This window comes from Lissotriton helveticus, chromosome 7 (assembly GCF_964261635.1).
Source record: "Lissotriton helveticus chromosome 7, aLisHel1.1, whole genome shotgun sequence".
NCBI lineage: Eukaryota > Metazoa > Chordata > Amphibia > Caudata > Salamandridae > Lissotriton > Lissotriton helveticus.
In genome coordinates, this window is record NC_136068.1 from 1,851,596,141 (window position 1) to 1,851,622,053 (window position 25,913).

The window sequence follows — 25,913 nt, forward strand, 5'->3', positions numbered from 1 at the left end:
CGTCTGAGCCTGCCTCTCTGTGATTGTAGGAAGCCACAAAGGACCTCTTCTAATGCGACCTATAAATAGCCACAGCTCGGGTGTCACGCATAGAAAGGCACAATTCTCACTATGGAAAGGGGGTGGTTCCTGGAAATATTCTCAAAAGAGGGCATTTTTGCACCAGCGCGGTGACAAAGGGTGACCAGAGCTCCTGGCAAGCCCGTGACATCCCATCCTGCCTTAGACGCTGCGTCACGCAGGTGGAAACTATCCCGTGGAGGGGTCCGACACTCGTCCCCGGCAGCCCTGCCCGCTCCCATGCGTGGAGCGTGGTCGGCTCAAGTTCCCTGGCATGACGTGAATAGATAATTATTAGTTTCGGTGCGTCATGACCCCCATCTTAGCCCACAATGGAATCATCCGCAGATAAATACAAGGGCGCAAACCGTTGAGTCTTCAGACTGAAAGTGGAGTTTTAGACTTCCATCCCCTCCAAGACGCACTCTGACCTCTGCAGTGACCTCGGACAGATTCGCCACAATGAAGACCCTCATCTTGGCCTTGATGGTGGCCACAGGCCTGGCAGCTGCTGCAGGTGAGTCTGAACCGGAAGAAGAGACAAGGAGGGAGAGGTCACGTGACTGTTAGGGTGGTGGGAAGGCAAAGTTAAGGCGCTGCCCTAGGGAAGAAGTAAAATTGTTGAAGGTTTAAAGGTCAGAGGGCATCGGATATGGTGAGGTAAGCTCGAGGCAGGGAGGAAGACGTGAGGATAGGCTGAGACAGAAAGGTATAGAGGGGGCGATGGGGGACGGAAGTGGGAAGACATTGACTTTGGAGAAGGAATGAGCGCGTAAAAGAGAAGAAAGGAAACCTCGAGATAACTGGAGCGAGGAGGAAACGTGGTGAAAAGAGAAAATTGAAAATTGAGAAGCAGGAGTGATAAACAGGAAAGATAACCCCGGCGTAAATGGAAAGGAATTGATTGAAGAGTCATTGTATGCATGGAGCCAGGAAGGAAGGAGTCGTGAAGGATTTGTGAAGGAAATGCATAAGAGAGGGAGAAGTGGGAGGTCAGAGGAGTGAAGTAGGAAGAGAAGAGAGCAAAAGAGAGGAGAGAGACGTTGAGGTTTTGTTGAAAAAGAAGTAAGTCGTAGGAAATAAGAAACAGAAGATGCGACAAAGTCGAGGTGAAAGAAGAGTGTAGTAGTGGGCAGGAAGAGATTTCCCAATGTTGATTGTCTCACCTTTCTCTCTGTTTAATTTCCAGGCTCCTCTCTTCCACCTGCAAGCTCGCCATCCCCGCTAGCACAAAAGAACGAACCATTCCAGCCACCTCCTGGGGGTGTGCCATCCCAGCCACCTCCTGGGAGTGCACCATTCCAGCCACCTCATGGGGGTGCACCATCCCAGCCACCTCCTGGGAGTGCACCATTCCAGCCACCTCCTGGGGGTGTGCCATCCCAGCCACCTCCTGGGAGTGCACCATTCCAGCCACATCCTGGGGGTGCACCATCCCAGCCACCTCCTGGGAGTGCACCATTCCAGCCACATCCTGGGGGTGCACCATTCCAGCCACCTCCTGGGGTGCCACCATTCATGTCCCTGCCTGGAATGCCGCCTGGAATGCTGACACCTGCAAACACACCATTTCCGATGCCTCCCGGCTTCCCAGATCTCACATTGGCCAGGAACTGCACCCAGAACGCAGACTGCTCGGGGGAGCTGAAATGCTGCTCGCTACCTTGTGGCCGGAAGTGCATCCCGCTTGTCCCAGGTGAGTACACCTGGAGCCGGAAGTCAGAGGTAAAGGGGGAGGAGACACAGTACTGAAGGGCTGCCTGTAGGGTGGGTGGCTTCCCTCAGACCTGCTATTTTATATCTGAGGCCCACTGAGAGGGGTTTCATTGTTTACATTTTATTTCTAGCGAATGTGAATTGAAAGACACTCATGAAAGAGCGTGTGTAGCAAAGAGACACTAGTACATTATATGTACAGGCTCTTGTATAGTTAGGAGCCTTACCCGAATAAGACGCGTCAGAGAGGGAGCATTGTGGTGATTGAAAAGTACAAGGACTACTATCACTCAGGCACAGAACAGAAAAGTCTGGTTTAGAAGTTGGGTGATACCTCAGAAGTGGGATTCATGTGGCATCAGGCAGATAACTAGACTATCTCAACGATTGCACTGTGCTACCTGAAGATGAAAAGGCCACCCCACCAAGAAAGACATACTAAAGAGTAAGTCATCCTTCCACAGGGTAGAAAGCTGTGCAGACTGAGGTTAGCACTCTAGACTGAAGCCACTGCAGCCTGTGGAAGACTGACTTCCTGTTCCAGACAGTGATGCTGAACCCGCCATGGGGTCCCTGGCTACAGCAGAATATGTGAACATCAGTCTGCAGCTGCTTGCTCACTCCCTCATCTGTAGGCAGTTGCCATGAATTTACTTCTATATGAAGTCAGTGTAGGGTCCACTTTATGGTAATACTACCCACGCCATGACAATGTCCTGTCTAGCGGAGCAGCGACACCAGGGGCGTCGCTATGAGAAGCCCTTGTTGAGGGGACTTTGTGACTCGGCTGTGAGCTTCTCTGGATGGCCCTTCTTTTGCCTTGAGTGTCCCCGTGTTTCTCTAGGTATGGCCTTCTAACTCTCCATGTCACCCAGACATACCAGAGAGGAACCTTTGAGTAAAATTCACATATGAGACGCGAACAGCTATGTGGCGAGTGTTGCGGGATCAAAGGCAACCTGGAAACATTGTTGTAACTTCTTTAAGGGTGTAAGCACCATGGGTAACAGGTTACTGTGGATCAAACAGTGTGCTGATGCCAGGGGTCACAGTACAGTGAGAGACGAGAGTCCTAGAAAATGGTGGAACGGCAAGCCACCAAGGCGCCCTTGGTCATGATGTATCAGAGAAGAATCCGGCTTAGGTTGTGGTGGCACAGAGGGCATGAGAATTCCAGGGGATCACAACAGAATGAGAAAAAAATCATCCATAGACAGTGGTGGAATCAAAGACAATCAGGATGCCGGGGGTAATAAGAATTAATAATAACAATAAATCCGTATTTGTAAAGCATGAACTACTCACCCTTATGGGTCTCCAGGCACTGCGGGCCGTCGTGGAAATTAAGTGAGCTATTGCCCAGAGTCACATGGTGCTGAGCTGAGCTGCTGCCGGATCCGGGGATCAAACCGTGAACTCTGTGCTTCGAAGTCAGCTGCCCTGGCCGCTGCACCACACCTCTCCACTGGGGTCTCACCAGAAATAGAGAAAAGGGAACACCAGAGATGGTGAGTCCACAAGGCACCATGATGTCTTGGTCACCATAAAATGAGTGAAAAAGGAACAAAAAGGAATGGTGGAACCTCAAGCCACAGCGATGCTGTTCGCTACCCATGAAGCAGAGAAGAATCAGACATTGTTACTGGTGGGACAGGGCTCCCCGCTGAATGAGGGAAAAATATGCTGTAAAGAATGTCAAAACCACAGGGTCACCGTAGAGTGAGAGGACAATTTTCTATAGATTATGTTATCAAAGGCCACCAGGATTCCCAGGGGTCCCACTAGAATAAGAGAAAAAGAAACAATAGAGATGGTGGGTCCAAAAGGTACCACTTTACCTTGGTCGCCACTGAATGAGACAAAATAGTCACGGAGAGTAATGATGCCTTGAGACCCTCACGGGTGAGTAGCCACGCTTTACAAGCCCTTGATTGATTGATTAATTGATGCCGAAAGCTTCCACAGCTTCAAAGACAACCATGTAATAAGAGCAGAAACCAGCATTAGAGAATGGTGAGGCCAAAGGGCACCATTTTGCCTTGGTCGCCAGAGAATGCGAAAAAAATAGCTACGCAGGGTAATGATGCCTTGAGACCCTCACGGGTGAGTAGCCACGCTTTACAAGCCCTTGATTGATTGACGCCGAATGCTTCCACAGCTTCGTAGACGACCATGTAATAAGAGCAGAAACCAGCATTAGAGAATAGTGAGTCCATAGGGCACCAGGATGCTATGGGATAGTGTGCCCCCTAGGTTAGCATTGATTTTCTATACATTACCCCACATATATGTACCTTGAAAATATATATATTATCCAGGTATGTAGAAGGTAGGAATAGTACTTTTACGCTTTTCTACATGCACGTACCTTTCGATACTTCGTCCCTTGATATTCTGTCCATGATATACTTTTATCTTGATATTCATAGGATGGTCAGTAGCAGCCCTATGGGACAGTATCAATAAATAATGACCCAGAGATAATGTTAAGTTAAAAAAGCACCAGAATGTCACTGGTCATTACATTATGACAGACAAAAATCACCCATAGAGCTGACAGAGAATGGTAAGTTCAAACAACAGGAAGATACAATGGATGGAAGAAAAATCGGAGATAGAGACTGATGGGGTTAAATGCCACCATGGTGTTAAAGGATGACATAAAATACAGTGAAAGAGACACGTGAGACCAAAGGGCTCGGGAATGCCATGGCCCACCAAAGGATGAAGTAAAAATCAGTGATGCTGACTGGTGGGGCCAGAGGGCATCAGGATGCCAGGGTCCACACTGAATGAAAACCATAAAGGAGGAATAACGTTCCCAGAATGCAATACGTTGCTAAAGATACAAATAAGAATGTAAAGTGTTCTCTGAGGGTATGGAGTGATCTGGTGACCTTATTGCTTTGCTATGCACTTCTCTTCTCCCCCTAAAGATGTGACCCAGCCGGACGGGCCTAAGGTTTGCCCAGAAGACATCCTGAGGAAACTGAATATTACGGTCCCGCCTTCTGGATTTCCTGACCCCAGCACCATGAAGAACTGTTCTCAGTCGACAGAATGTGCCAAGAACATGAAGTGCTGCCAGACCCCCTATGGAGGAAAGTGCATGCCAACCATCTCCTGTGAGTACAAACATATTCACTTAGAGTAAGACATCTCCCCTCTGAGTGCACGTTACTTCCTGTAAGTACATACTGATCTGCAGTGAGTAGAGGCACATCTACTGTGAGTACTCACAACAAGGGTCTCCCAAGAGTAAGCATCCATCTCCTGTGAGTGCATGCTCATGTTTTACAAATCTCTTTCTCTTTCCTTATCTGTCAACTTCTCTCTCTCTCTCTCTCTCGCTCTCTCTCTATCTCTCTCTCTCTCTCTCTCCCTCTTGCTCTCTGTCTCCCCCAACTGTCTCTCGCTCCCTCACTCCCTCTTCCTCTACCTCTCTCTCACTCTCCCTTTCTCTTTCTCTCTGTCTCTTTCTCTCTCTGTCCATCTCTCTCTCTATCTCCATCTCTCTCTCAGTCTCCCTCTCTCTCTTTCTCTCTGAGACTCTATCTCTTTCCGCCTCTTTCATTCTATCTCTCTAACTCTCTCTCTCTCCCTCCCTCCCTTCCTCCCTCTTTCCCTCTCTCTGTCTCTCTTTGACTTTCTCTCTATCTCTCTCTTTCTATGTCTGTCTCTCTCTCTTTGGATGGTGATATATGAGGCCAAATTTACACAGTATTTTTTGAAGCAACTATGGCCCATATGTATCACAGTGTTGAGTCGCGCAAGGTGGCACAAGGGCAACACAACACTATAATCCGTGGTCTGCAAAACTAGCTGCCAATCTAGATAAATTGCTAGAACAAAGTGCACCAGAAAAGACCCATTCAGGATTGTTGTAATCCCATCATTCACCGAAGTGACCATTGTCATCATCTGGGGTTCCAACCAAACTCTCCTCTGTCCTCACTATTTTTCGAGGAATACTGAGTGAGTTGTGTCCTCTCTTGGATCGTTTCGGAGGAAACAGAGAAAACGTAGAGTAATGTTAGAGCTTGTGTTTAACTTATAGGGATATTTCCAATTACAAAAGTGCAGTTCAAAAAGAAGAAAAGTGTGTAATTAAAATAGGATTCCCAAAAGAGAGAAACATTTTTTATCCATTTGAAACTCTCAATTGTGTTCCTAAGTAAAAACCAGTACAGAGAGAGAGCAGTTAAAAAAAGTCACTGCTTATAAATGGTCGATACGTTTCAGCCAATGGGACAGCTGTCCCCGGCTTTTTTCAGGATCTCACCATAAATTTATTCGCTACTGCATTGTTATTTTTACTTGAAAAAAGTATATATTACATTTTAATTACACTTACAATTTGGGTTTGATATACCCTTGTTGTTTTGTGCCGATCCTCTGTAACTACAAGATGTGTAGGACATCTGTAAAACAATAAGGTTATAACTCCAGTCAAAGTGCATCAAGACTTCTTAGTCAAAAAAGGCAGCTTTATACTTGGAGAAAACATCACAATGGTAGGAAAACTCAAAAAAGCTCACCTGTAGAGTACGAGGACTAGACCTCACCTCACCCGGCACCAGCTCCAGTCAATGAGGCCCGCTCTAAATAACATCCATCAAGCACGCAAAAAGTAAAAAGGATGCAAGATTTCATTTAGAAAAACACTTTCTCGTGTCCATGTATCAACTCGCACATGATCACTTTCAGTTGCATGCTTTTGGAAAGAATGTGTATCATTTGAAGTATACACTAGAGTAAAGAACACCAATATAATCTAATAGCATGTTGCAGTAATGGCATCTGAATGAACAGCAGTCAATATTCTTATCTCTCATAATTGTCAAATACAATTGTGCTTACATCAGAAGAAAATGGCGGTCATTGCTGAGTCACAAGCATTACTATTCACTTCTGATGTGTATAGTTATATGTCTAAACAGAAGGTATTATCTGTTTAACATTCTTACATTCTAATCCTATTCTCCATAAAGTGGCTCTAAAAATTCTAAGTCAACTCCTAGACATGTCCGTCCTGCACATGAAAGGGATAGAGGGGAAACATCCTTTACAACGTAACTGGTACAACGTGGTACCGTTACAACGCAGCTTTAACAACGAAAGTCGTTAAAACGACTTTCGCTGGAGGGCGCTCTAGGATAGGGGATAGTTTAATTTACTATCCAACACCTTCCCTACTATCCACGGGGACTGGTGTTGGAATAGTAAATTAAACTATTCACTATCAGCGCCCCCCCAAAGCAAGTCGTTGTAACGACTTGCGTTGTTAAAACTGCGTCGTAAAGGGACGCGTTGTAAGGGTACGCGTTGTAGCGTCATACGTCCGGGATAGAGTCTCGGTTTCATTACAGTCCTCGTAGTATCTAATATGCTCTAACTTGGCAGTTAGTTGTTCACTTTTCACAAAGGTGCCCAATTAATTAATCAGAGGGTTTTATCTGGTTCCATGTTTTTAACGTTTGGTGCAATAATATAAACCTCCATATATCGAGAGAATGCTCGGTTGTGCATACGATATATAACAACACTGTATTAGCTCATTAACAGTTCAAGAATAGACACATAGATACTATATCTGGTTGGGACTAGCGCATGTTTCCATTGGGTGCCTTTGTGAAAAGTGAACAACTGACCGCTGTACATTCAGATGCCATTCCTGCAACATGCCATTAGATGATATTGGTGTTATTTACTCTAGTGTATACTTCAAATGATACACATTCTTTCCAAAAGCATGCAACTAATGAGAAAGTGATCCATGTGCGAGATGATACATGCACACGAGATAGTGTTTTCTAAATGAAATCTTGTATCCTTTTTACTTATTGGGTGCTTGATGGATGTTATTTAGATGTGGCCTCATTGGAGCTGGTGCCGGGTGAGGTGAGCTCTAGTCCTCGTACTCTACGGGTGAACTTTTTTGAGTTTTCATACCATTGTGATGTTTTCTCTATGTATAAAGCTGCCTGTTTTGACTACGAAGTCTTGATGCACTTTGACTGAAATTGTAACCTTATTGTTTTACAGATGTCCTGCACATCTTGTAGTTACAGAGGATCAGCACAAAACAAGGGTATATTAAACCCAAATTTTATGTATAATTAAAATGTAATATATATTTCTTTCACGTTAAAAAACAATGCAGGAGCGAAGACATTTATCATGAGGTCCTGAAGAAAGCCGGGGACAGTTGTCCCATTGGCTGAAACATGTCAACTGTTTATGAGCAGTGACTTTTTTGAACTGCTCTCTCTCTGCACTGGTTTTTAATTAGGAACACAATTGAGAGTATCAAAAGGATAACAAATGTTTCTCTCTCTTGGGAATCCTATTTTAATTATGCACTTTTCTTCTTTTTGCACTACACTTTTCTAATTGGAAATATCCCTATAAGTTAAACACAAGCTCTAACCTTACTCTACGTTTTCTCTGTTTCCTCCAAAACGATCCAATAGAGGACACAACTCACTCAGTATTCCTCGAAAAATAGTGAGGACAGAGAAGAGTTCAGTTGGAACACCAGATGATGACAATGGTTACTTTGGCGAATGAAGGGAGTTCAACAATCCTGAATGGGTCTTATTCTTTTCTGTTTACTAACTTGTGTACTTATGCGTGATCCGCCTGGGTCACACTCAGCCTGAGAGCATTTTTTGGTGCACTTTGTTCTAGCAATTTATCTAGATTGGCAGCTAGTTTTCCAGACCGCGGATTATAATGTTGTGTTTCCCTTGTGCCATCTTGCACGACTCTTGTGATAAATATGGGCCATAGTTGCTACAAAACATACTGTAGATTATATGTTTTGTTTTGTGATTAATAGAATAGGGGGATGTAATCCGCGTCAAGTCTATAAAATTCCCTCAGACCTTTTGTAGTGTATTTTTTTTAACACAACACTATAGTCAGATTTATTAAGCCATGGAAGGCCACCTTGTGCGCCCCTGCATGGCTTGATAAACCTAGAGTAACGCAAGGCAGTGCAAATTGCTGCCTTGTGTTACTCTGCCCCAGAGAGGCACACTGCGGGTGCCGCGTGGGTGTTCACACGTATCCACCCATGGATTTTGCAGCATGCCTAGATTTACCATTAGTGTTACACCAGGAAATGTTTCAAAATACTACGCCTTCTCAGGGGAGGAGTAATTGAGGAGAAATATATTTATCCTTAATTTTTTCTCTTTCGATGTGTGCTGCATTCTGCAACTCGCGCAGAAAGAGGAGAATGCTTCTCAGGATTGTTTTAGTGAGGGAAGGTGTATTGTCCTGCCCAATAACCATTCTACCGACAACACAGGTCCCTTTGCATCATGTTGAAAGGGTGCCTCCATTGGCACTAGGCAGTCAAAGGCACACCAGGAGAAGGAAAGAAAAGGAAAGTGCTGTGTGTTATTAAAAATGGCAAATTCCTGCCCTTTCACGCGGCGCAACAAGGTGGCTTGCTGTGTTGTGCTGTGTGAAAGTATAATAAATATGCCTCTACATTTTCATAATCTCTATCTTTATAACCTACCAACTCTACACATCACATGATGAAATAAGATGCAGCAGATTAATAATTAGGTAATAGCCCCACCCCATTTAAAGAGCCCTTGTAGAGGCAAGGCTTGTTCTGAACAGAGGCGATTTAATGACTGATGGCATCTGTGGACCAATGGTCAACCAGATCACCAATGTCAACCAGTAGGACTTCAACAGATCCTCCGGGGCGCCGATGGCTACCAGCAGGGATGTGGACTTTGCCATCACGAGCACACGGCCCATCATCGGCTAAAAGTTGCATTCAATTATGTTTCACATATTATTCCTGAGTGCAGCAAACTCATGTCCTGATGGGGAATGTACATGTTTTTTCTTTATATGCAGATAATTCCTCTACGGAAGGCTTGGTGAATATGTGCCCAATGGACTTCTTTATAAAGTTGTTTACTCCTAGCAACCAGTCTGGAGGACCAATGATGCCGGGGCCAGGAGACCACCCTCCCTTTGGTAAGAGCACCTGATGGGGAAGTCAGTCACTCATGGTAATGGCAGAAAGGAAGAGAGGGAGTATCATTAGCACTTGTTCCTGCTCTTTGCACTTTTGTCTCTCCCAACATTTTTCTCTTTCTTCTCCATACCTTCCCATTCTCTATACTATAAAAAACCTCTCTCATTTTTCTCTGTGCTACCGTTCTAGAATATTCCTTCTTCTGATTCTCCCTCGTTCTTTCTTCTAGAAAAGGGCCTCCTTCTTTGCATACAATTCTCTCTTTCAGGACAGGTCCTCCCACTCATTTATTTGTTATTTATTTTCTCTATTTTCTCTCCTCCTATGCTCCCAGGTGTCTCCTCCCATTCCCCATTCCCTCGCCATTCTACAACTTGTCCTCCAGTCAGTTTTCGCCCTCACTCCCTCTTTAAAACCTACGTTTCTCCTATCACTCTCGAAGTGCCTTGTTATTTGGTGTCCTGTCTCATTCTCTTTTCCGTAGTTCTAACTCACCATATCACTAATGTGTGTCACTCTCTACTACCCTTTTTACTGTCTTTTCTCTACCTCTTTTTGCGTTTCTTTCATATAATCTGTATCCTCATCTGTTTTACTTTCATCCCACCCTACAGACCTCATTAGATGTCTCTGATACAACCTCAATACATTAGTTATTTAAAAAGAGCAAAATATATTTAATTTGCTTTGTCCTATGGACAATGATAGGGTGAGCACTGATACACTCCCTTGTGGCAGGCCTCTTTGGGTACGCAGACCTCCAGCGATGCTTCTGAAGCCACCTTGCTTTGCATCTCCTTATTAGTGGTCAAGAAACATAGGATGCTGCAATGACTAAAGCTCACCTATCACTCAGAAATATATCTTTTTTAAAGTGCCAAGGTTAGGGAACAGTCTGCCTCAAATTCCACACTGGAGTCCTCTTCCTTTTCTTGTGGCATCGTCAGTCTGGGTGAGGGCGGGGCCACCAATGCATCCTCATGTGACAAATTGTATTAGTCACAGTGGGGTGCAGGCAGGTAGCATCGTCTAAATGAGATGTAAATCAGTGCAGCAGCAGGGGCATCATTGGAAGCCACTTTCTCATGCTGCTGGATTGCTCCCACAGTGCAAAATGGCTCCTACGGTGTTACTGGGCAGGCCCCTTCCCACAGAGAGGAAGGGGGAGGAGGTCCCGCAACTTCAGAGGCCATCCTCAATGTGCACCAAACAGGGCTCGTAATATTTTTCAAGTTCAGACCATTCCTGCTGTCCTGGGACGCATTTTAAAAAGAAGTAGAGGAACGGACTTTGTTTAATTAAAAAAGTAGGGGCGCACCGTGCCCTTCCGATCCCACCCACTTCTACCACTGCCTGCAGCGAAGCTGTTGTATTTCATCCGTTGACACATGGTCTACCTGCCTGGACTTGTGATGGGAGCAGTAAAAGTGCACGGGTAGCCTGTGTACTGCTGCTGACTGAAAACAGCACTGCCCAAAGCCCACCCACAATGGTGATTTTTTGTGAAAATAAGTAATGACGCATGCACAAGTCTCCTGGCGTGTTCATTCAGGCAAGGCTTTATGCCTAAGGATATACTGCCTTACCGGACTTCCACGTGCTCATTACAAAATCATAATTACACTTTATTTGTCATTTTCTTTAAACAAAAACATACTGAAATGCCAAAAAGCACTGTAATTATTGGCTCAGCAATCCCAACAATGGATGACTAAGGCTAAAAGAAGCAAGCTTGTCTGACGGTGCATCTTGTGGCATAGGGTTGCCACCTTTCCAAGAGAAAAATTGTCTGCATTATTTGTTAGCATGCTCTTTCTGTCTTTATTTACACTGCTTATCATACAGGGGTTAGTGTGGCAACTTGAAAACACATTTTAAAGTGTTTTCTTCTCGTATTAGTCATGGGGAAAGTTCAGCATGGGCACGGTCAGTGCACTGTTGGCACACAATCCTGCCAGCTTCCAGTGTAAATTGGCACAGACACACATTGAAACTGGCAGCAGATAAGGACTGAACTGTGCAAGCTTGGACTTTAAAGCCAATACTTACAATGGGAAAAGTCCAATGTGCCATTGGTTAAAAAGCTAGGAATAAAGTAATGGTATGACAATATGGCTTGGTAACACTTGGCAGCTATTGTGACAGACCTAGACCACGTAAAAAGGGATCTCTCCGTCTCTATAGCATGATACATAGGCTAGTTAATAATCAAATAAAAGGAAAAACCTATATACTGAAGGCAGAAAAGCACCAGCAGGCACTTCCATATGCCCCTCACTGCAGTACCATTCTCCTTGTATTATGAATGTAGAGTGTCTAGCTTTTCAGGTTGTCGTGGTGAGCCTCAGCTAGGCCTACCAGTGCTAGAGGTTCGCCCTTCTCTGCACAAGTCCTCAGACCAATAGAATAGAAGTTGGCACGGAAACTGAAATATAAAACAAAGCACTTTTATTAATCTCATGTGGTGGAACTGCATTTACACAACACCAGTCGGTAGTGTATGAAGTAGCACACTGAATAAAAGGAACATGCATCTTTTATACCCACACAGGGGCTCCAAAGAAGGCGGTACAAGTACAGAAGAGAAGGTTTACATACATAAAAGGTCATACAGAAACGCACAGTCAACAGTAGGGAGGAGCTTAACAGTTTGCTAATTACGGTAAAAATACCCTGACAGTTACAGACTAACACATGTGTGAACAGTTACAGTGTCTTCTGCGCATGTGCTGAGTAGCAGAGCTTAAATATAGTCTGCCTATAAGCAGTGTACAAGGGTAAACGACAGCAAGGAAGGACAGAGCACATGGTGAGCACATGGCAGACTAGATGGCTGCCGAACACAAAATGGCTTCAGCTCAATGCTAACATGGATCTCTGCCAATTTACAACAAGGTCTGCCCTAGAGACTTCTTTAATTGTCGCATCAGTCTCATATTTTCCCCAAAAATCATATTACAAATATATACATATTTATATTCAAATTTTGCTTCCTCACACTACATCCCATTGGGTCACGCTACTTCAACTTTTATCCGCTTTCACTGTGAGTGACAGTATTTTGCTCTTCCATCTTGTGAGTTGCAGGCTACCTGTGCCCCAGATTGCCGTGAGCAGAGTCCAGGAAGTGGTAAGGAGGCAGACTAGTGAGGTCTCTTCCCTAAAAAAGTTTAAAAAACGATTTTCCCTACCTGTGATTGCATCATCTTATTTGTTTCTTTTTTAATTTCTTTAACAGTCTTTCTCTGTGGTTGTTCAGTTTAAAATTGTAGTTTTAACTTGCCAGTGACTCTATAATTTATCCCAAATTTTTGTGTTTAAACTTGTGTTTTTTCCTGCCTGTGACTGCTTCCATTTAACTTGTTGAATTGTGGGATTTGCAGTCCAAACTCTGTGGTTTTCCCCTCTCATTCTCCGTGATTATCAGTTTTTTCCCTCCAAATGACTCCTTTGCTCTGTGCTAAGACCTGTATGTCAAGCAGTGCACCCTCAGCGACCATTTGGTGTTAACAAGTCAGTGAAACCAGCCCCCCCCCCCCCTTACCCCCTGAGACAGCAGTAATGTGCTGTAAGCTGTTTAAACTGTGTTTAATAGGGACTGTGCACTTCTTTTTTTGGCAGGGAGAGGGAGTAAAGTTTTATACAAATAGTGTTGTTAGAGGACAAATTTGTTGATGCCTTAACAAAGTGTGGATTGAGCCAGTCTGTCTCCTAGGAGATTTCTGAATAGATGAGCAGCTTCCAACTCCCTGGCCAGCAAACCTTGTCTGAGGTAGCTGGGACCTTATATAGTCTGATATTGTTTGGTACATGTGTACACTGATTGGTGGTTGTGTCTGATCTTTCTATTAGATTAGGATTAATGTCCTCATTGGTTACGTATTTGAGGGCTCAGATTGGTTTCTGGGTCTGTGATTCATTCGATGAGGGCTGGGACTAGGGCTAGGGTTAGGATTTCTATTGGAAGTAGGGACTAGGGCTTCCTATGTTATTAGTTGTTGGGACTAGGGTGGGACTAGGGCTAGGGTTAGGCCTTTAATTGGAAGTAGCGATTAGGGCTTCTGGTGTGATTGGTTGCTGGACTAGGTGTGGGACTAAGAGTAGGGTAAGGCTTTCTATTTGAAGTAGGGACTAGGGCTTCCTGTGCAATTGGTTGCTTGGACTAGGATTGAGACTACTGGTAGGGCTAGGGCCTCTATTGGACATAGAGATCAGGGTTTTTTAAACTGATTGGGTGCTTCGACTAGGGCTAAAATTGGTTGTAAGGTCCTCGTCTCGTTTTAGATCGAGATTTTAGGGCTAGTGCTGTGATTGGCTAGTGTTAGGGCTAGGGTTCTCATTGGTTGAAGGGGTCACCTGACTTCTAGGGCTATAAACGGCCAAGGCTTAGGGCATCTCAGCCTGGGCGTCAAGGCTAACGGTGGAGAGGACAAGGGTGAGTGCCTGTTTGAGCCTTTTCGAGACTGGTCGGGACAAGGGCCAGGAATGCTGCCCATTTTCCCATTCATTAATACCCACCCTATGTACTTTTCCCTCTGTATATAGTCATTGATTTGCACTATAGATATGTGCCTATCTTCGTGTATTGCTTTGTATAAACATGTACAGTAATTAAGTTGTTATAAAAACTAAAACAAATGAAAAAAAAAATATTCTTTGGTCTACACATACTTGCTTCGATTGTGCAGCTATATACCTTCCATATACTTGGATCTGTGTGTCTGTTACTTCTCTCCTGAAAAAGCATATCCAATGCACTACCCTATTTTTCATCCTGTACCTCTATCAATATCTTTAATCTGCATATACTTACCTCCTTTATGCATCTATATACTTTTAATGTACTTATGGATCTCTATATTTATCACTTTCTTCTAATTTAGCATTTCCAAAGCACTACCCTATTTCTCAGCCTATACTTCTCTCAATATATCTTCTAGCCCAACTTTCTGGCTCATCTCAAACTTATTTCCACTACTCTTTCCAATTCACTACCCTATCTCTCCCCCTATACATCTATCATTATATCCTCTACACCCACTCTCATTTATTCCAAACGCCATACCACTGCTATGTTCCCCAAAATAACCCTTTCTTAACTCTCTCCTACTCTACCCCTCCTTGCATCTTCTGACACCTCTTTTACTGTACCGATCCCCCAGAACAAACCTTTCTAAACTCTTCCCTCTGACTCTTACCCTCCAAAAACCCTTTTTACTCATCCAAAAACCTCCTACTGCTATGACCTAAAAAAGAAATCCTTCACTCTTCTATTCCTCCACTATCCTTTTCAATCAAAATACCAGACTAGCATGTTCACTTCTCTAATTCCTCTATTCCACTATACTAATTCACCACTAATCATTTATGGGTTCCAGAGTAGCATGCTACTCGCCAAGTGTTTCAACACCTTATCAGAGTTACAAGCGCTATATAAATACAAACCTTTTTTCCTTTTTTACCCCTCCCCAAACCTTCTCAATCCAACTAACTGACTAACATATCCACTACTCAAATTACTTAATATTTCACTACACTAATTTTCAACACTAATCCTTTATGGGTTCCGGAGTAGCCTGCTACGCATCAGAAAAGGGCTTCAACAGCCTATCAAGGGTAACAAGCGCTATATGAATGCAAACCTTTCTTTCCCTTCTATCCCTCCGCTATCCTTCTCACTCCAAATAACTGACTAATATCCATCACTCAAATTACTTTCATATTTCACCATACTAATTCACCACTAATCCTTTATGGGTTTCCGGAGTAGCATGCTACTCGCCAAAAAAAGCTCTTCAACACCCCATCAGGGGTTATAAGTGCTATATAAATACAAACCTTCTTTCCTCTTCTATCGTTTTGCTATCCTTCTGAATCCAAATAACTGACTAACATATCCACCACTTAAAATGTACTTGCATTTTTCACTATACTAATTCAACACTAATCCTCTATCGGTCCCGGAGTAGCGGGCTACTCGCCGAAAAAGCGCTTTGGCGCCTCGTCAGGGGTAGTTAGCGCTATACAAATGCAATTACAATACAATAGAATACAATGTTACTGTGGATTCTATGTTAATGTTAATAACCCAATGTAGAGTAATTAAACAACACTTCACTCGACTCGAGAAGAGGGGAACAAGCCCAATGACCATTTGGACCATATCCACGGTCATGCTGTTCACCATGACTGAATCAGCAGTGATATAGGTAGAGGTGGACACATATTAACACACTCTTTGCTTCCACATTTCAAGGCAAAGACTGAGAACAAAGTTTGTAGTATTTAAAAAATGTTTTTCTTACAGTTGTGCTCTCGCTCACCTGGAACTGTCTGGCTGTGGTTAGTACGAATGTGAACATCTCCCTGCTCACTGTCCTATCTCTGCTTCTACTAATGATTCACACCGTCTGTCTCCTCCAGGCGACTTCCATCCACCGCCCATGGACAACATCCCTGCACAGTTTGATGCCCTGATCAACGGAATAGCAGCAGAGATCAAGAGACAGGTCCCCGAGAAGAGTAAGGAAGTGGAGAACGTAAATAATAGGATCCAAGCGAAGGTCGAGGAAGCTTTCCATAACCTCCAGAAGAAGGTAGAGGATGGTCTGGAGGCCCTGAAGACTGTCCTCAAGCTTCTCAAGGACAACAAAATTCCTAAGCCAAAGATCATTCAAATTTTGACAAATGCAGGCAATGCTTGCCCAGCAAACAAGAAGGGAGATCCATGGGACGTGGCACAGAAGATTGACACCGTCTTAACTGCCCTGAAAGCATTCCAGCCACCGCCACCCACAAAGAGTAGCCGTCCATAACGAATCTCGTCAATTCTGGTGAGAATAATTAATGTAGTGAAGTCTTCTCTCATGTTCAGAGGCACACTGTTTATGGCTGCTTGACACTGCGTGGCTTCGGTGGCTTCGGTGGGTCATTCAGACATATGCAGGATATTACGGAGTGGCCTTCCATTTCCGTATTCCTCATTACAGAGCTTATGTTATCTGAATGTGAAAGGACGGTTAACCCCCTCTAACCTCCACCTCATGTTAGAGGCACTCTCAAGGTGACACTTTGCAGAGGAGACAACCCTTACACACCTTGTTTCCAAAAGAACCTTTAGTTTAGTCAAACCCATGCTCTTGTGATCCATTGGAGAGAGTCCCACAAGATGCAGTGGTATGTCACCAATTGCTTCTCCTGCAGCAGACACTTAACATTACCATCCAGACATTCACAAGATGCCCTGGACTATCCCACCTTGGGCCATCTGGTCTCTCTGGCGAACCCTCATCAGCATAGCTCCTGTTTCCCACCAACTAACACCTGAAACAACTTTTCTTATTGTGCATGTCAGCTATTTTGCATGACGTTTTGATCCACTTATCTCCCTTCTCCCTCCCTCAGAAACATCACTTAGATTGACCAGCACTCCCACCTCAGTGCCCACTCTGTCACTATCATGGCTTCTTTTTATGCACTTTTTTATTAGTTTAATATTACTTGCTACAGCTTCCAAACCAGAGTCCCCTTTGACACTGCACTGGATTTTCACTAAAAAAGACCCCACCAGCAGTTGTGTCTTTATGGAACATTTATGAATTGTTCCTGTTGGTGACAGCCTGCATAGTGGCCACCTAGAAGAAATTATATGTCGGAAACCTAGCCTCAATAGGGCAGTCAATCTGACGTTGTAGAGCTGGCAAATGATCTCTGACGGTGGACCCAGCTGATGTTCTGCAGTGTGAACCTGAGCAGGACACAGTTCTAAAGGAAGCAGAGGAACTGTGAGAAGGGGCAAAGCAGAAACCCAGTTTATGGCAAAGTTCCCCTTACTGCCCTACTCTAAATGGATGCCTTAGACTTTCCATATTAAATGTAGGGTAAGTAGCTTCTCTCAAGACATTCAAAGACCTCTATTCTCTAGATGATGTGGGGGCAGTTGGACTCTGAGGCCGAAATTTGAAGAACAGTTCTCCCCTAATTACCACCATCAAAACACTCTTGCCCACACTGCCAAACCCAGTATGTAGCAACACGTTACTAGAGTTTCATATACACCAGCAAGTAATATATATATATATAACTTTTTCTATAATTTGTGTCATTGGAACAGCCCTTTTTCCCCACATCGTTTAGTCCCATTCTATCCCTAAACCTATGCAGCACTAGAAATGTCGACAAATCACATACGCACGTAGGAAAATCCAGGTAAAAGCAAATACTGATGCCACACACTGCCAAACCCAGTCAGTAGCAACACGTTACTAGAGTTTCATATACACCAGCAAGTAATATATATATATTTTTTTTCTACAATTTGTGTCATTGGAACAGCCCTTTTTCCCCACATCGTTGAGTCCCATTCCATCCCTAAACCTATGCAGCACTAGAAATGTCGACAAATCACATACGCACGTAGAAAAATCCAGGTAAAAGCAAATACTGATGCTGCTTTAAAGAGCGATTCCTGTGCCTTCTCATCTGATTCCTGGATCCTGGACACTCAACACAGTTTAATGCCATGTGACTCATTGCTCTGCCTAAAGTGCTCATGTATACATGATTCCCTATATATTCCTAATCTGGTCTCTGATAAAAGAGGTACAACATGCGAGGTCACAGACATCCTCACACTTGGGGAGAACACACTTGTCCACACTCCAGTGCGCTACGTATAAGACACACAAATCTCATCACCGCCCACCATTATGGCCTGTGGAGAATGCCAGTGTGAGTAGAAACCCAAGCAAACTCTGGGGAGCATGCTTGGGTCCAAGGTCCAGCTGCCTCAAGTGTTACAACCGCGCTCCCTTCCGTAGACGAGAGTCCGCCCAGTTAGTCTCCACTCCTGACTGCTGGTCTCTGACAAAATTTGTTCCCAGTCTCCTGTAGAGAATCCTTAAATGTGATACAGTCCATCAACACCCAATCCATGTCCACAAAGCACCCCTGCTAGTCCTCCATCATGGACCCATGAAGAAACTCCCATTACTAACTACACACCAGAAATGACAGGTGAGTGGCCAGCTCTTGGCCCTGACCATAAGTGTCTGTTCCCATCCTCACAGAACCAAACCCTACATTTTACTCCAGCATTCTAAGTTGTAAATTACCCAGCACACCACAACAACACGCAACACACCAGGTTCACCTCAACTTCAACAATTAGAATGTGGTCCAGCTCAGTGTAGGATACAGGTAAATAAACTCTTGTGAAGTGTTTGCTGCTCTGCAGGTCATGACCTGGCAGTTCCCAGACCAGCCTCCAGTGGAAAGTGTCCTCTATGCTTGAAGCCACTTTTGAAGTCAGAGCCAATCAACTGTGCGGGACACTTCAGAACATCTAATAGGATTGGTGGGTTCTGGACTTCACAGTGATTGTTGTGACAGGCCAATAACTTTAATAGTGCCACATTGGCGCCATTGTTGGGTTCTACTTAGGAGCACTACATATAAATATTAGTAAAAATGTGACTATGTCAATCTTCGGTCTACAGAAGCATATATACTAAGAAATACCAAATTCTTAGTAAAACAAATAACCCGTGTTGAGGACAACAGGGTAACCAAACATTCCCTCTTCTTTTTCAGCATAACAGAAAGAACAAAGTCAAGATTGGTGGGCATAATATGCCATTGTGGCAATGAAGAGCACCTTTCTTTGTCGATGGGCATCCTGTTTTCTTGATATTGTATGCTTTGTCGAAAATTCCTACAGATAATAAAGCAGATGGTAAAACACATCTGTATGTAGGGTTGGCTTAGTGTTGAGTTGCCTATATTGCCAGCTGGTCGTGCAGTATGCTGGTGGTGCAGACATCAACCTCTACCATTGTCCCACCTCCCACTACCAAATATACTCACCTTTGCTTCAAGGAAAATCTGCCAGATGACTGAAAAATAGCATCTTTGGCTCAAACTGTTTGGCTTTCGGTCAAAGTTTCCAAAAGTATCAAATCTTTCTAATTGAAAAGCCTGATTTTTTTAATTGACAACGTAGACTTGTACTTATAATGTTTATTGAATACAAATATATGCATAGACATTTTGGATTTTGTTGTGATACTTGTACTCGTTGGCCTTTCTGAATCTTCCTGGGGAAGATTGTGATGCATGAAAGTCAAAGAAGTGGTGACTCCATAACCACTATGTGTAGTTTGTGGTGTTCAGGCTGGGAAAAAAAAACTACCTGCTTCGTCCAAAAATACTACTGGTTGGTTTCTGATCACTGATGCTGACGTCACAGGGCTTCACATTTGATTTGTATGTTTATCAGTCAATTTTATGAAATAAGTTATTCTATGAAAACAATAAACATTTGTTACAATAATTGTATTTAACACGTTGTTTTGGTAAATTGTAATACAGTTACAAGAGAATTCCTTATTAGCAATACAGCACAAGTGCGCTTTTATGAATTTCACTACAGTTTACTTGGCATGTGGGATGTGGAGACATGACTGAGACCAGAGCCCACAGAGATACTTTTAATGCACAGCTCATGTCCTATATAGTACACATTGTTGTGAGACTCTCGAATCTTCTAGGTGAGACAGTCCAGTGTATCTGCATAAAACTTGAAAAGACTTGGTGTGCACATCTCTTGCCCCATGCTTGATGGTTGCACTAGCAACGTCCCACATGTGACAGCCCCACCCACACACATCTCTGCCCATGTATGAAGACCTTTCTACAATTACTACCACAAGAGTTGTTTGTTGAAACAGCAGAGTCACACTGCTCTGACAGTCCTGCAGTGGGGCACACTCAACTTCCATCTGCAGCCTCACACGCCACTCCACTCCTTCCACAAAGAACCAACCTCCACCATTGCACCTCTCCCATCTCTGATAGGACTAAGCAATCCATACCGATATAAATACTTCTCTGCAACGTAAACAAGCATATTTATTTATTTATTTATAATATAGCGCGACCTTAATCCCGAAGTATATCAGAGCGCTTTACACTTGTGGGAGTGAGGTAACATAACAGTACAAGAGTCAAATTGGGAATATACAAAAGCAATACAATGGTGTACATAGAAGACTCAAGATAGACCTTGGCTAGGAGTATAATGCGCTATGCAATGAAACAGAATTACCAAGGGGAGCCAGTCCAATAGTAAAGAGCCTGAATGATGTCCTTTCTTGAAGTGTGATGAATGCGCTAATAGATGATCTTCGCTCCTCTTATGAAGGTAAGAACTTGTTCATGAGGAATCGTTTTGCTTCCCATTTGAATGCAGCCTTGGAGGAGATTCTCCAGATTTCCGGTGGGAGTGAGTTCCAAATTTTTGGCGCAGAACACGAGAAGGCTCGTTGACAAGTTCTCTTTATGTGGAAGCTCTTGGGTTCCAGGAGGAGGGAGTTAGCACTCCTCGGCGGTCTAACCCCTCCAGATAGTATTAACTTTTGCTTCAGGTCATTGAGGGTTTTGAAGTGGATGGCCTTGTGCGCTAGGCATGCGATCTTTAGTTGAATTCTAGCTTCGTAGGGCAGCCAGTATAGAGATTTTAGGACCGGGGAGATGTGTGCATTTCGCTTGGTGGCCCGTAATGAGCCTGGCCGCAGCATTCAATGAAGCCTTTAAAGGAGCCAAAGTGTATATGGCTGGACCATAATCCTATCTCATGCAATAGACCCAATGCACAAAGAAAACCCACATCTACTCGAAGTCCCCAATCCATCCCCAGTGTGCCACATCTACCGGGCAAGGGAACAAGAGCTAGAGGTCCCTCCCGCATGTGCTGTATGAAGCAGAATTTGGAACTAATATATAATACATGGACAGGCTTATTTGGGAGAGCGCTGTGCCACGTTTTCACCACGTACAGTGGTACATGCGTGACACAGGGTTCTCTTAAAGATTTCCCATGGAATTTGATGCTGGCCCAGATGTGCAAAGTGATGTAAGCCCGGGGAAGCATCAAATCCTTGCACCTCCCAAAGTAAGGCATAACGAGGAGAAATATGTTAATTTCTCCTCGTTTTTTCCCTCGTTCTATCTGTGCTGCATTCTGCAGCACACATAGAAAGAGGAAAACACCTCCTAGGATTGTTTTTGTTCAGGACCGTACCCCTTCCAGCCCAAAAACAATCCTGCATGCAACTGAGGCATTCTTGCACCATGGTGCCAGGGAGACTACACTGGCGCTAGGCTGCCAAAATGGCGCCAGCACAGGTAGAAAGGATGGGAATGCACTGTGTTGCATGAATACGGTGCAATCCTGCCCTTCCACTTTGGCATAGAGCAGAGCAGCAAGATTCCTTGCTGCGCTTCCCTATGCCATAATGCCATAAATGAGGCCCTTAACACAAAGGAAGAAGACCACAGTGAGGGAGTAAGACTAAACGAGCCTTTGATAAAAAATGCAAAGTTAGTGAGTTCACCCAGCTGCCTGTAGAAGGGCAATATCATCTGGTAACATCAGACACTTGTGTTGGGCATGACCAACAAACAGAGAAAACAACCACAGTGCAACAACAGGTATGCACCCTTTTATTGAGAGGAGGCTATTCTGCTTCTTTGGCTTGCCTTCTAGTGTGTTGGTGGTAATCACATTATTATCCTAAGACTCATGGTCACTGATCGGCTATACTGTTGTTTTTACTGTGATTGTATATTGCAAGGACATTAATAGCAAGGGAACTTTAGATTTTAAAATGATATATTGATCTGTGGTGAACAGACTTTTGAGTTGTGCAGAATAAACTTTCATTTACTAATTTGACCTTTGGCGAAAGATATCCTGAAAAAATAAGTGCTGGTAGTGGGGTGAATTTTACTATCCGAATCATTAGCTGGGGTTCCATGATCTGTGACACCCGCAATCAAGCGTCTCAAAGCTTGGCACAGTGGCTGGAAGTTTCTGTCCCTTCTTTATACTTTCAGCCTTTGAGTATTCCAGCCAATCAGATCTGCAGCCAATTCTGGGCAGTTCTGCTCTTTTGTATTTCCATGCCCACTGGTCCTGCCCTGGACTTTGCTACAAGTGCGATCAGGAAGACAGGGGTGATGTCCCCAACTAACTACCTATTAGCGTGTGAGGGGTATCCTATCCAGAGAAGAATAGGCCAGGTAAGGGCAGGGGGAAAAACCTTAGCTACAAGACGTCCCTCTGTCTCCTCCCTTTACAATCCTCATATGACACAGTCACACAAATCCCTGGAATTTTTTTAAAATTCTTTTTTAACACAAATTTGATTGCATTATTGTGGTACCCTGGTATTGCTAGTGACAACAATTGACATAGGAAAAATAGCGATAAAGCAAATGTCATTACATATAGTCTGAGATGAGTCACAGTTAATACAGGATTTATTGTGAAGAGGAAATAAAGCAGCGATAACCCCCCCCCCACCTATCAAACATGTCACCTAAGCTCTGACATTCGACTATGCATCAAAGATCTAGAAGGGAGATACTAATGATATAAACATGCCAGGGGAGGCAGGAAATAATACCAAGTGGAATCAGACAGGGGATAGATGGGGGACCCGCCTAAGCAATTATCGTCATCCAAAAGACTGCCTAGAGCATAAGTGACAAACCCAGTGGGTGCAGGAGGGTGGCCAACAAAGCAACTTTATATCGGGATTATTGTAAAATATGTGCAAAGGTCGATTAATCAAGCACCATGTCTTGTGCTTTAAACCCCTCTAAGAGTGTCTCACGCCATGGAGATGGGTTTTTTAGGCAGGCGCGTTATTCCTCGCGACGAATAGTATCACTTCCCGCAAGCCCCCAATGGGCCACCTCTTCTCGCCACGTGTTCATCCTAGGGGCTATCAGGGATTTCCATTGTCGTTTTATAAGCCTCTTTGCTAATAATAAGGCCAGATCTGCAAACCGCAGTGTCACCCTGGAACCTCGCGGATGTGGATGGAGGCCAAGAAGACACTGCACCCGCGTACCCCATTAATCCAACCCAGTTACATCAGACAAGGGCAATGCTATTCCTGGCCAATCTACCCCAAATCTGAGGTAATACAAATGTATCATGTATACATGTTTAATGCATATCATATATCATGTGTCAAATGTATTTGTGGTGGCACAAATGTATAACAAATACACAATGGAACCCAGGGTGGCCACAGCCCCATGAGTCATATGCTCTGACATGCATTCCCTACACACAGAAGCAGTATATACACATGCGAAATCCTTGTCCCAAATGGATGGGTGAAGGATTAGACTGTTGGGTACTGCAAGAACACATTTAGGAATAATCAAGGATGCTTTTTGAAACAGACGATAGGTAAAAAGACCTGCCCTACTATCACATTCATCTCACTGTCACCACTGTCAGTCCTCAACAGCCCGGTTATGTGAACGTAGTCAGACGTATCCACAGGAAAGGCGCACATGGTGTGCAACTCCAAACACAGATCCCTGCTTTGGTTCTCATTTTGTGTCATGTAAGGGCCCCGGTGCACATGCATGATCTTCATGTGTACTAAGGTGGGGATCCAAAACACTACAATTTGCTAGTGTGATCCTAAGACAATGATGCACTCTCACAAGAGCATGCAGAGAATGAAGGTATTTGTTCCAAACCGATTACCTAGCTCAAGCATCCTCAGTTTTATTCACAGGACTGGACCAGTTACACAGGTTGTACCCTACTGGTGCACGGAGAGAGGATGTTAGAGGGCGAGACTTCAACCCAACTACACGTGGGTTGAATGGTAATCTATGCCTTTCTTCTCTCAAAACAACAGTCACCAAGAGGTCTCTCGGTAGTGAGAAGCCTGCTCCAGACCAGCACTCTGACATATCTGGCAAAGGTGCATGGGAAGATGGTATCACCCACATGGGCTTCTGATGGTTGGCTAGAGAATGAGAAGGAGGAGTATAGGGCACTGAGTGACACACCTCAACAACATGTGGCATGAAGAGGCAGGGGTATCAATGGGTTTAGTGCACGTTGGGCCTGTCACCTATGGTCAAATAGTGCTGGGTGGGCCAATGTAGGCTGGATCTTAAAGAATGTATCAGGGGGTGTCTGTAATTTCTTGAAAACAGGGTTGAGGTAGTAGAGGCATTAGGACTTGTGCCTCTTGCTTCAAATAAATGCAACTTGAATCATGATTAGAATGTGGGGCTACAGCAGCATGCTGCCCTGTGTGTGGATATTAATCCACCAAACCCAAGGTAGGCACATACACATGGCCTGACCCATTGGATACAAATCTTATTAGAAAAATTGGAAGAAAAAACAATTTCTGTGGAGGGTGCAGGTAACCAATAGTTAGTCCCACAACACTCTGGCTAAATGGGCAGGCTTGGCCTACTGTTGACTGGGTGAGACTGCATTTTGCTAGGCTGAGGGCCTCTTTGTTGGGTTCTTCACTTACTTCAATGGCCAGGGGGGCATGACATTAAAATGCTAAAGGGTAACAAGTGAATCAATGTAAAAACACACACAGCCAAAGACACAGGTCAGACCCAGCCACACAGGATCAACCCCTCATCTCCATGTGTATATACACATAGAGGGTACAGTAAGGGCAACCATGCCCTAAAGAATAACCATGCCACTGAAGGTTTCTGATGACATGATAATTACCCTCACGGCCTGAAGTTGAGGGATTTATTAATGTAACCAGAACCCCAAGATGCCATTACTGGACCAAAATAATGATCTCACCTTAAAGACGTGGGTTTGAAGGATGTATTCAAAGGAAGGGTTGGCCAAAAGGACACTGATAAAGGGTCCCCAGACAGCCGAAAGACCCACACCATAAAAGAATACAGGGTGATTTGTAGAGAGCTAGGGCTTAATAAATAGCTGTTAGCATAAAGAGGTTTTGGGAGAGGTAGGGAGGTGAATTGTACTGCCTTGAAGTGGTATGTGCAGGTATGAACAGAGCAAGAAAGTTTGGTGTTGATAGGGAGGCATGGGTTCTCATTCTAGTGAGGTATAGGAACATGTTATGTAATGAAGTTGAATTTTACTAAGGTGGGAAGCAGTTGTGTAGGAGTATAACAAGGGAATAGTTGCAGTAATGCAGTTTCTTCATGACCAGGGGATTAGTGTAGGGATTTGCCATTTTGCAAAGAGAGGTACAGGAGGGCTTAAATGATATCCAGTTTGCTGGAACCTCACTGAAATAAGACTCCA

At 44.0% G+C, this 25,913-nt stretch overlaps 1 protein-coding gene across 1 annotated transcript; it reads left to right on the forward strand.

Annotated features, from left to right (window-relative positions):
* The first annotated feature begins 460 nt into the window (after positions 1-460).
* On the forward strand, positions 461-19,511 carry LOC144769748 (uncharacterized). Its single transcript, XM_078653929.1, has 6 exons — positions 461-577; positions 1,250-1,756; positions 4,713-4,901; positions 9,661-9,783; positions 16,208-16,617; positions 19,376-19,511. The coding sequence occupies exons 1-5, from the start codon at positions 523-525 to the stop codon at positions 16,597-16,599; spliced, it is 1,266 nt and encodes a 421-aa protein (XP_078510055.1). The 5' UTR covers positions 461-522; the 3' UTR covers positions 16,600-16,617; positions 19,376-19,511.
* The last annotated feature ends 6,402 nt before the right edge of the window (positions 19,512-25,913 follow it).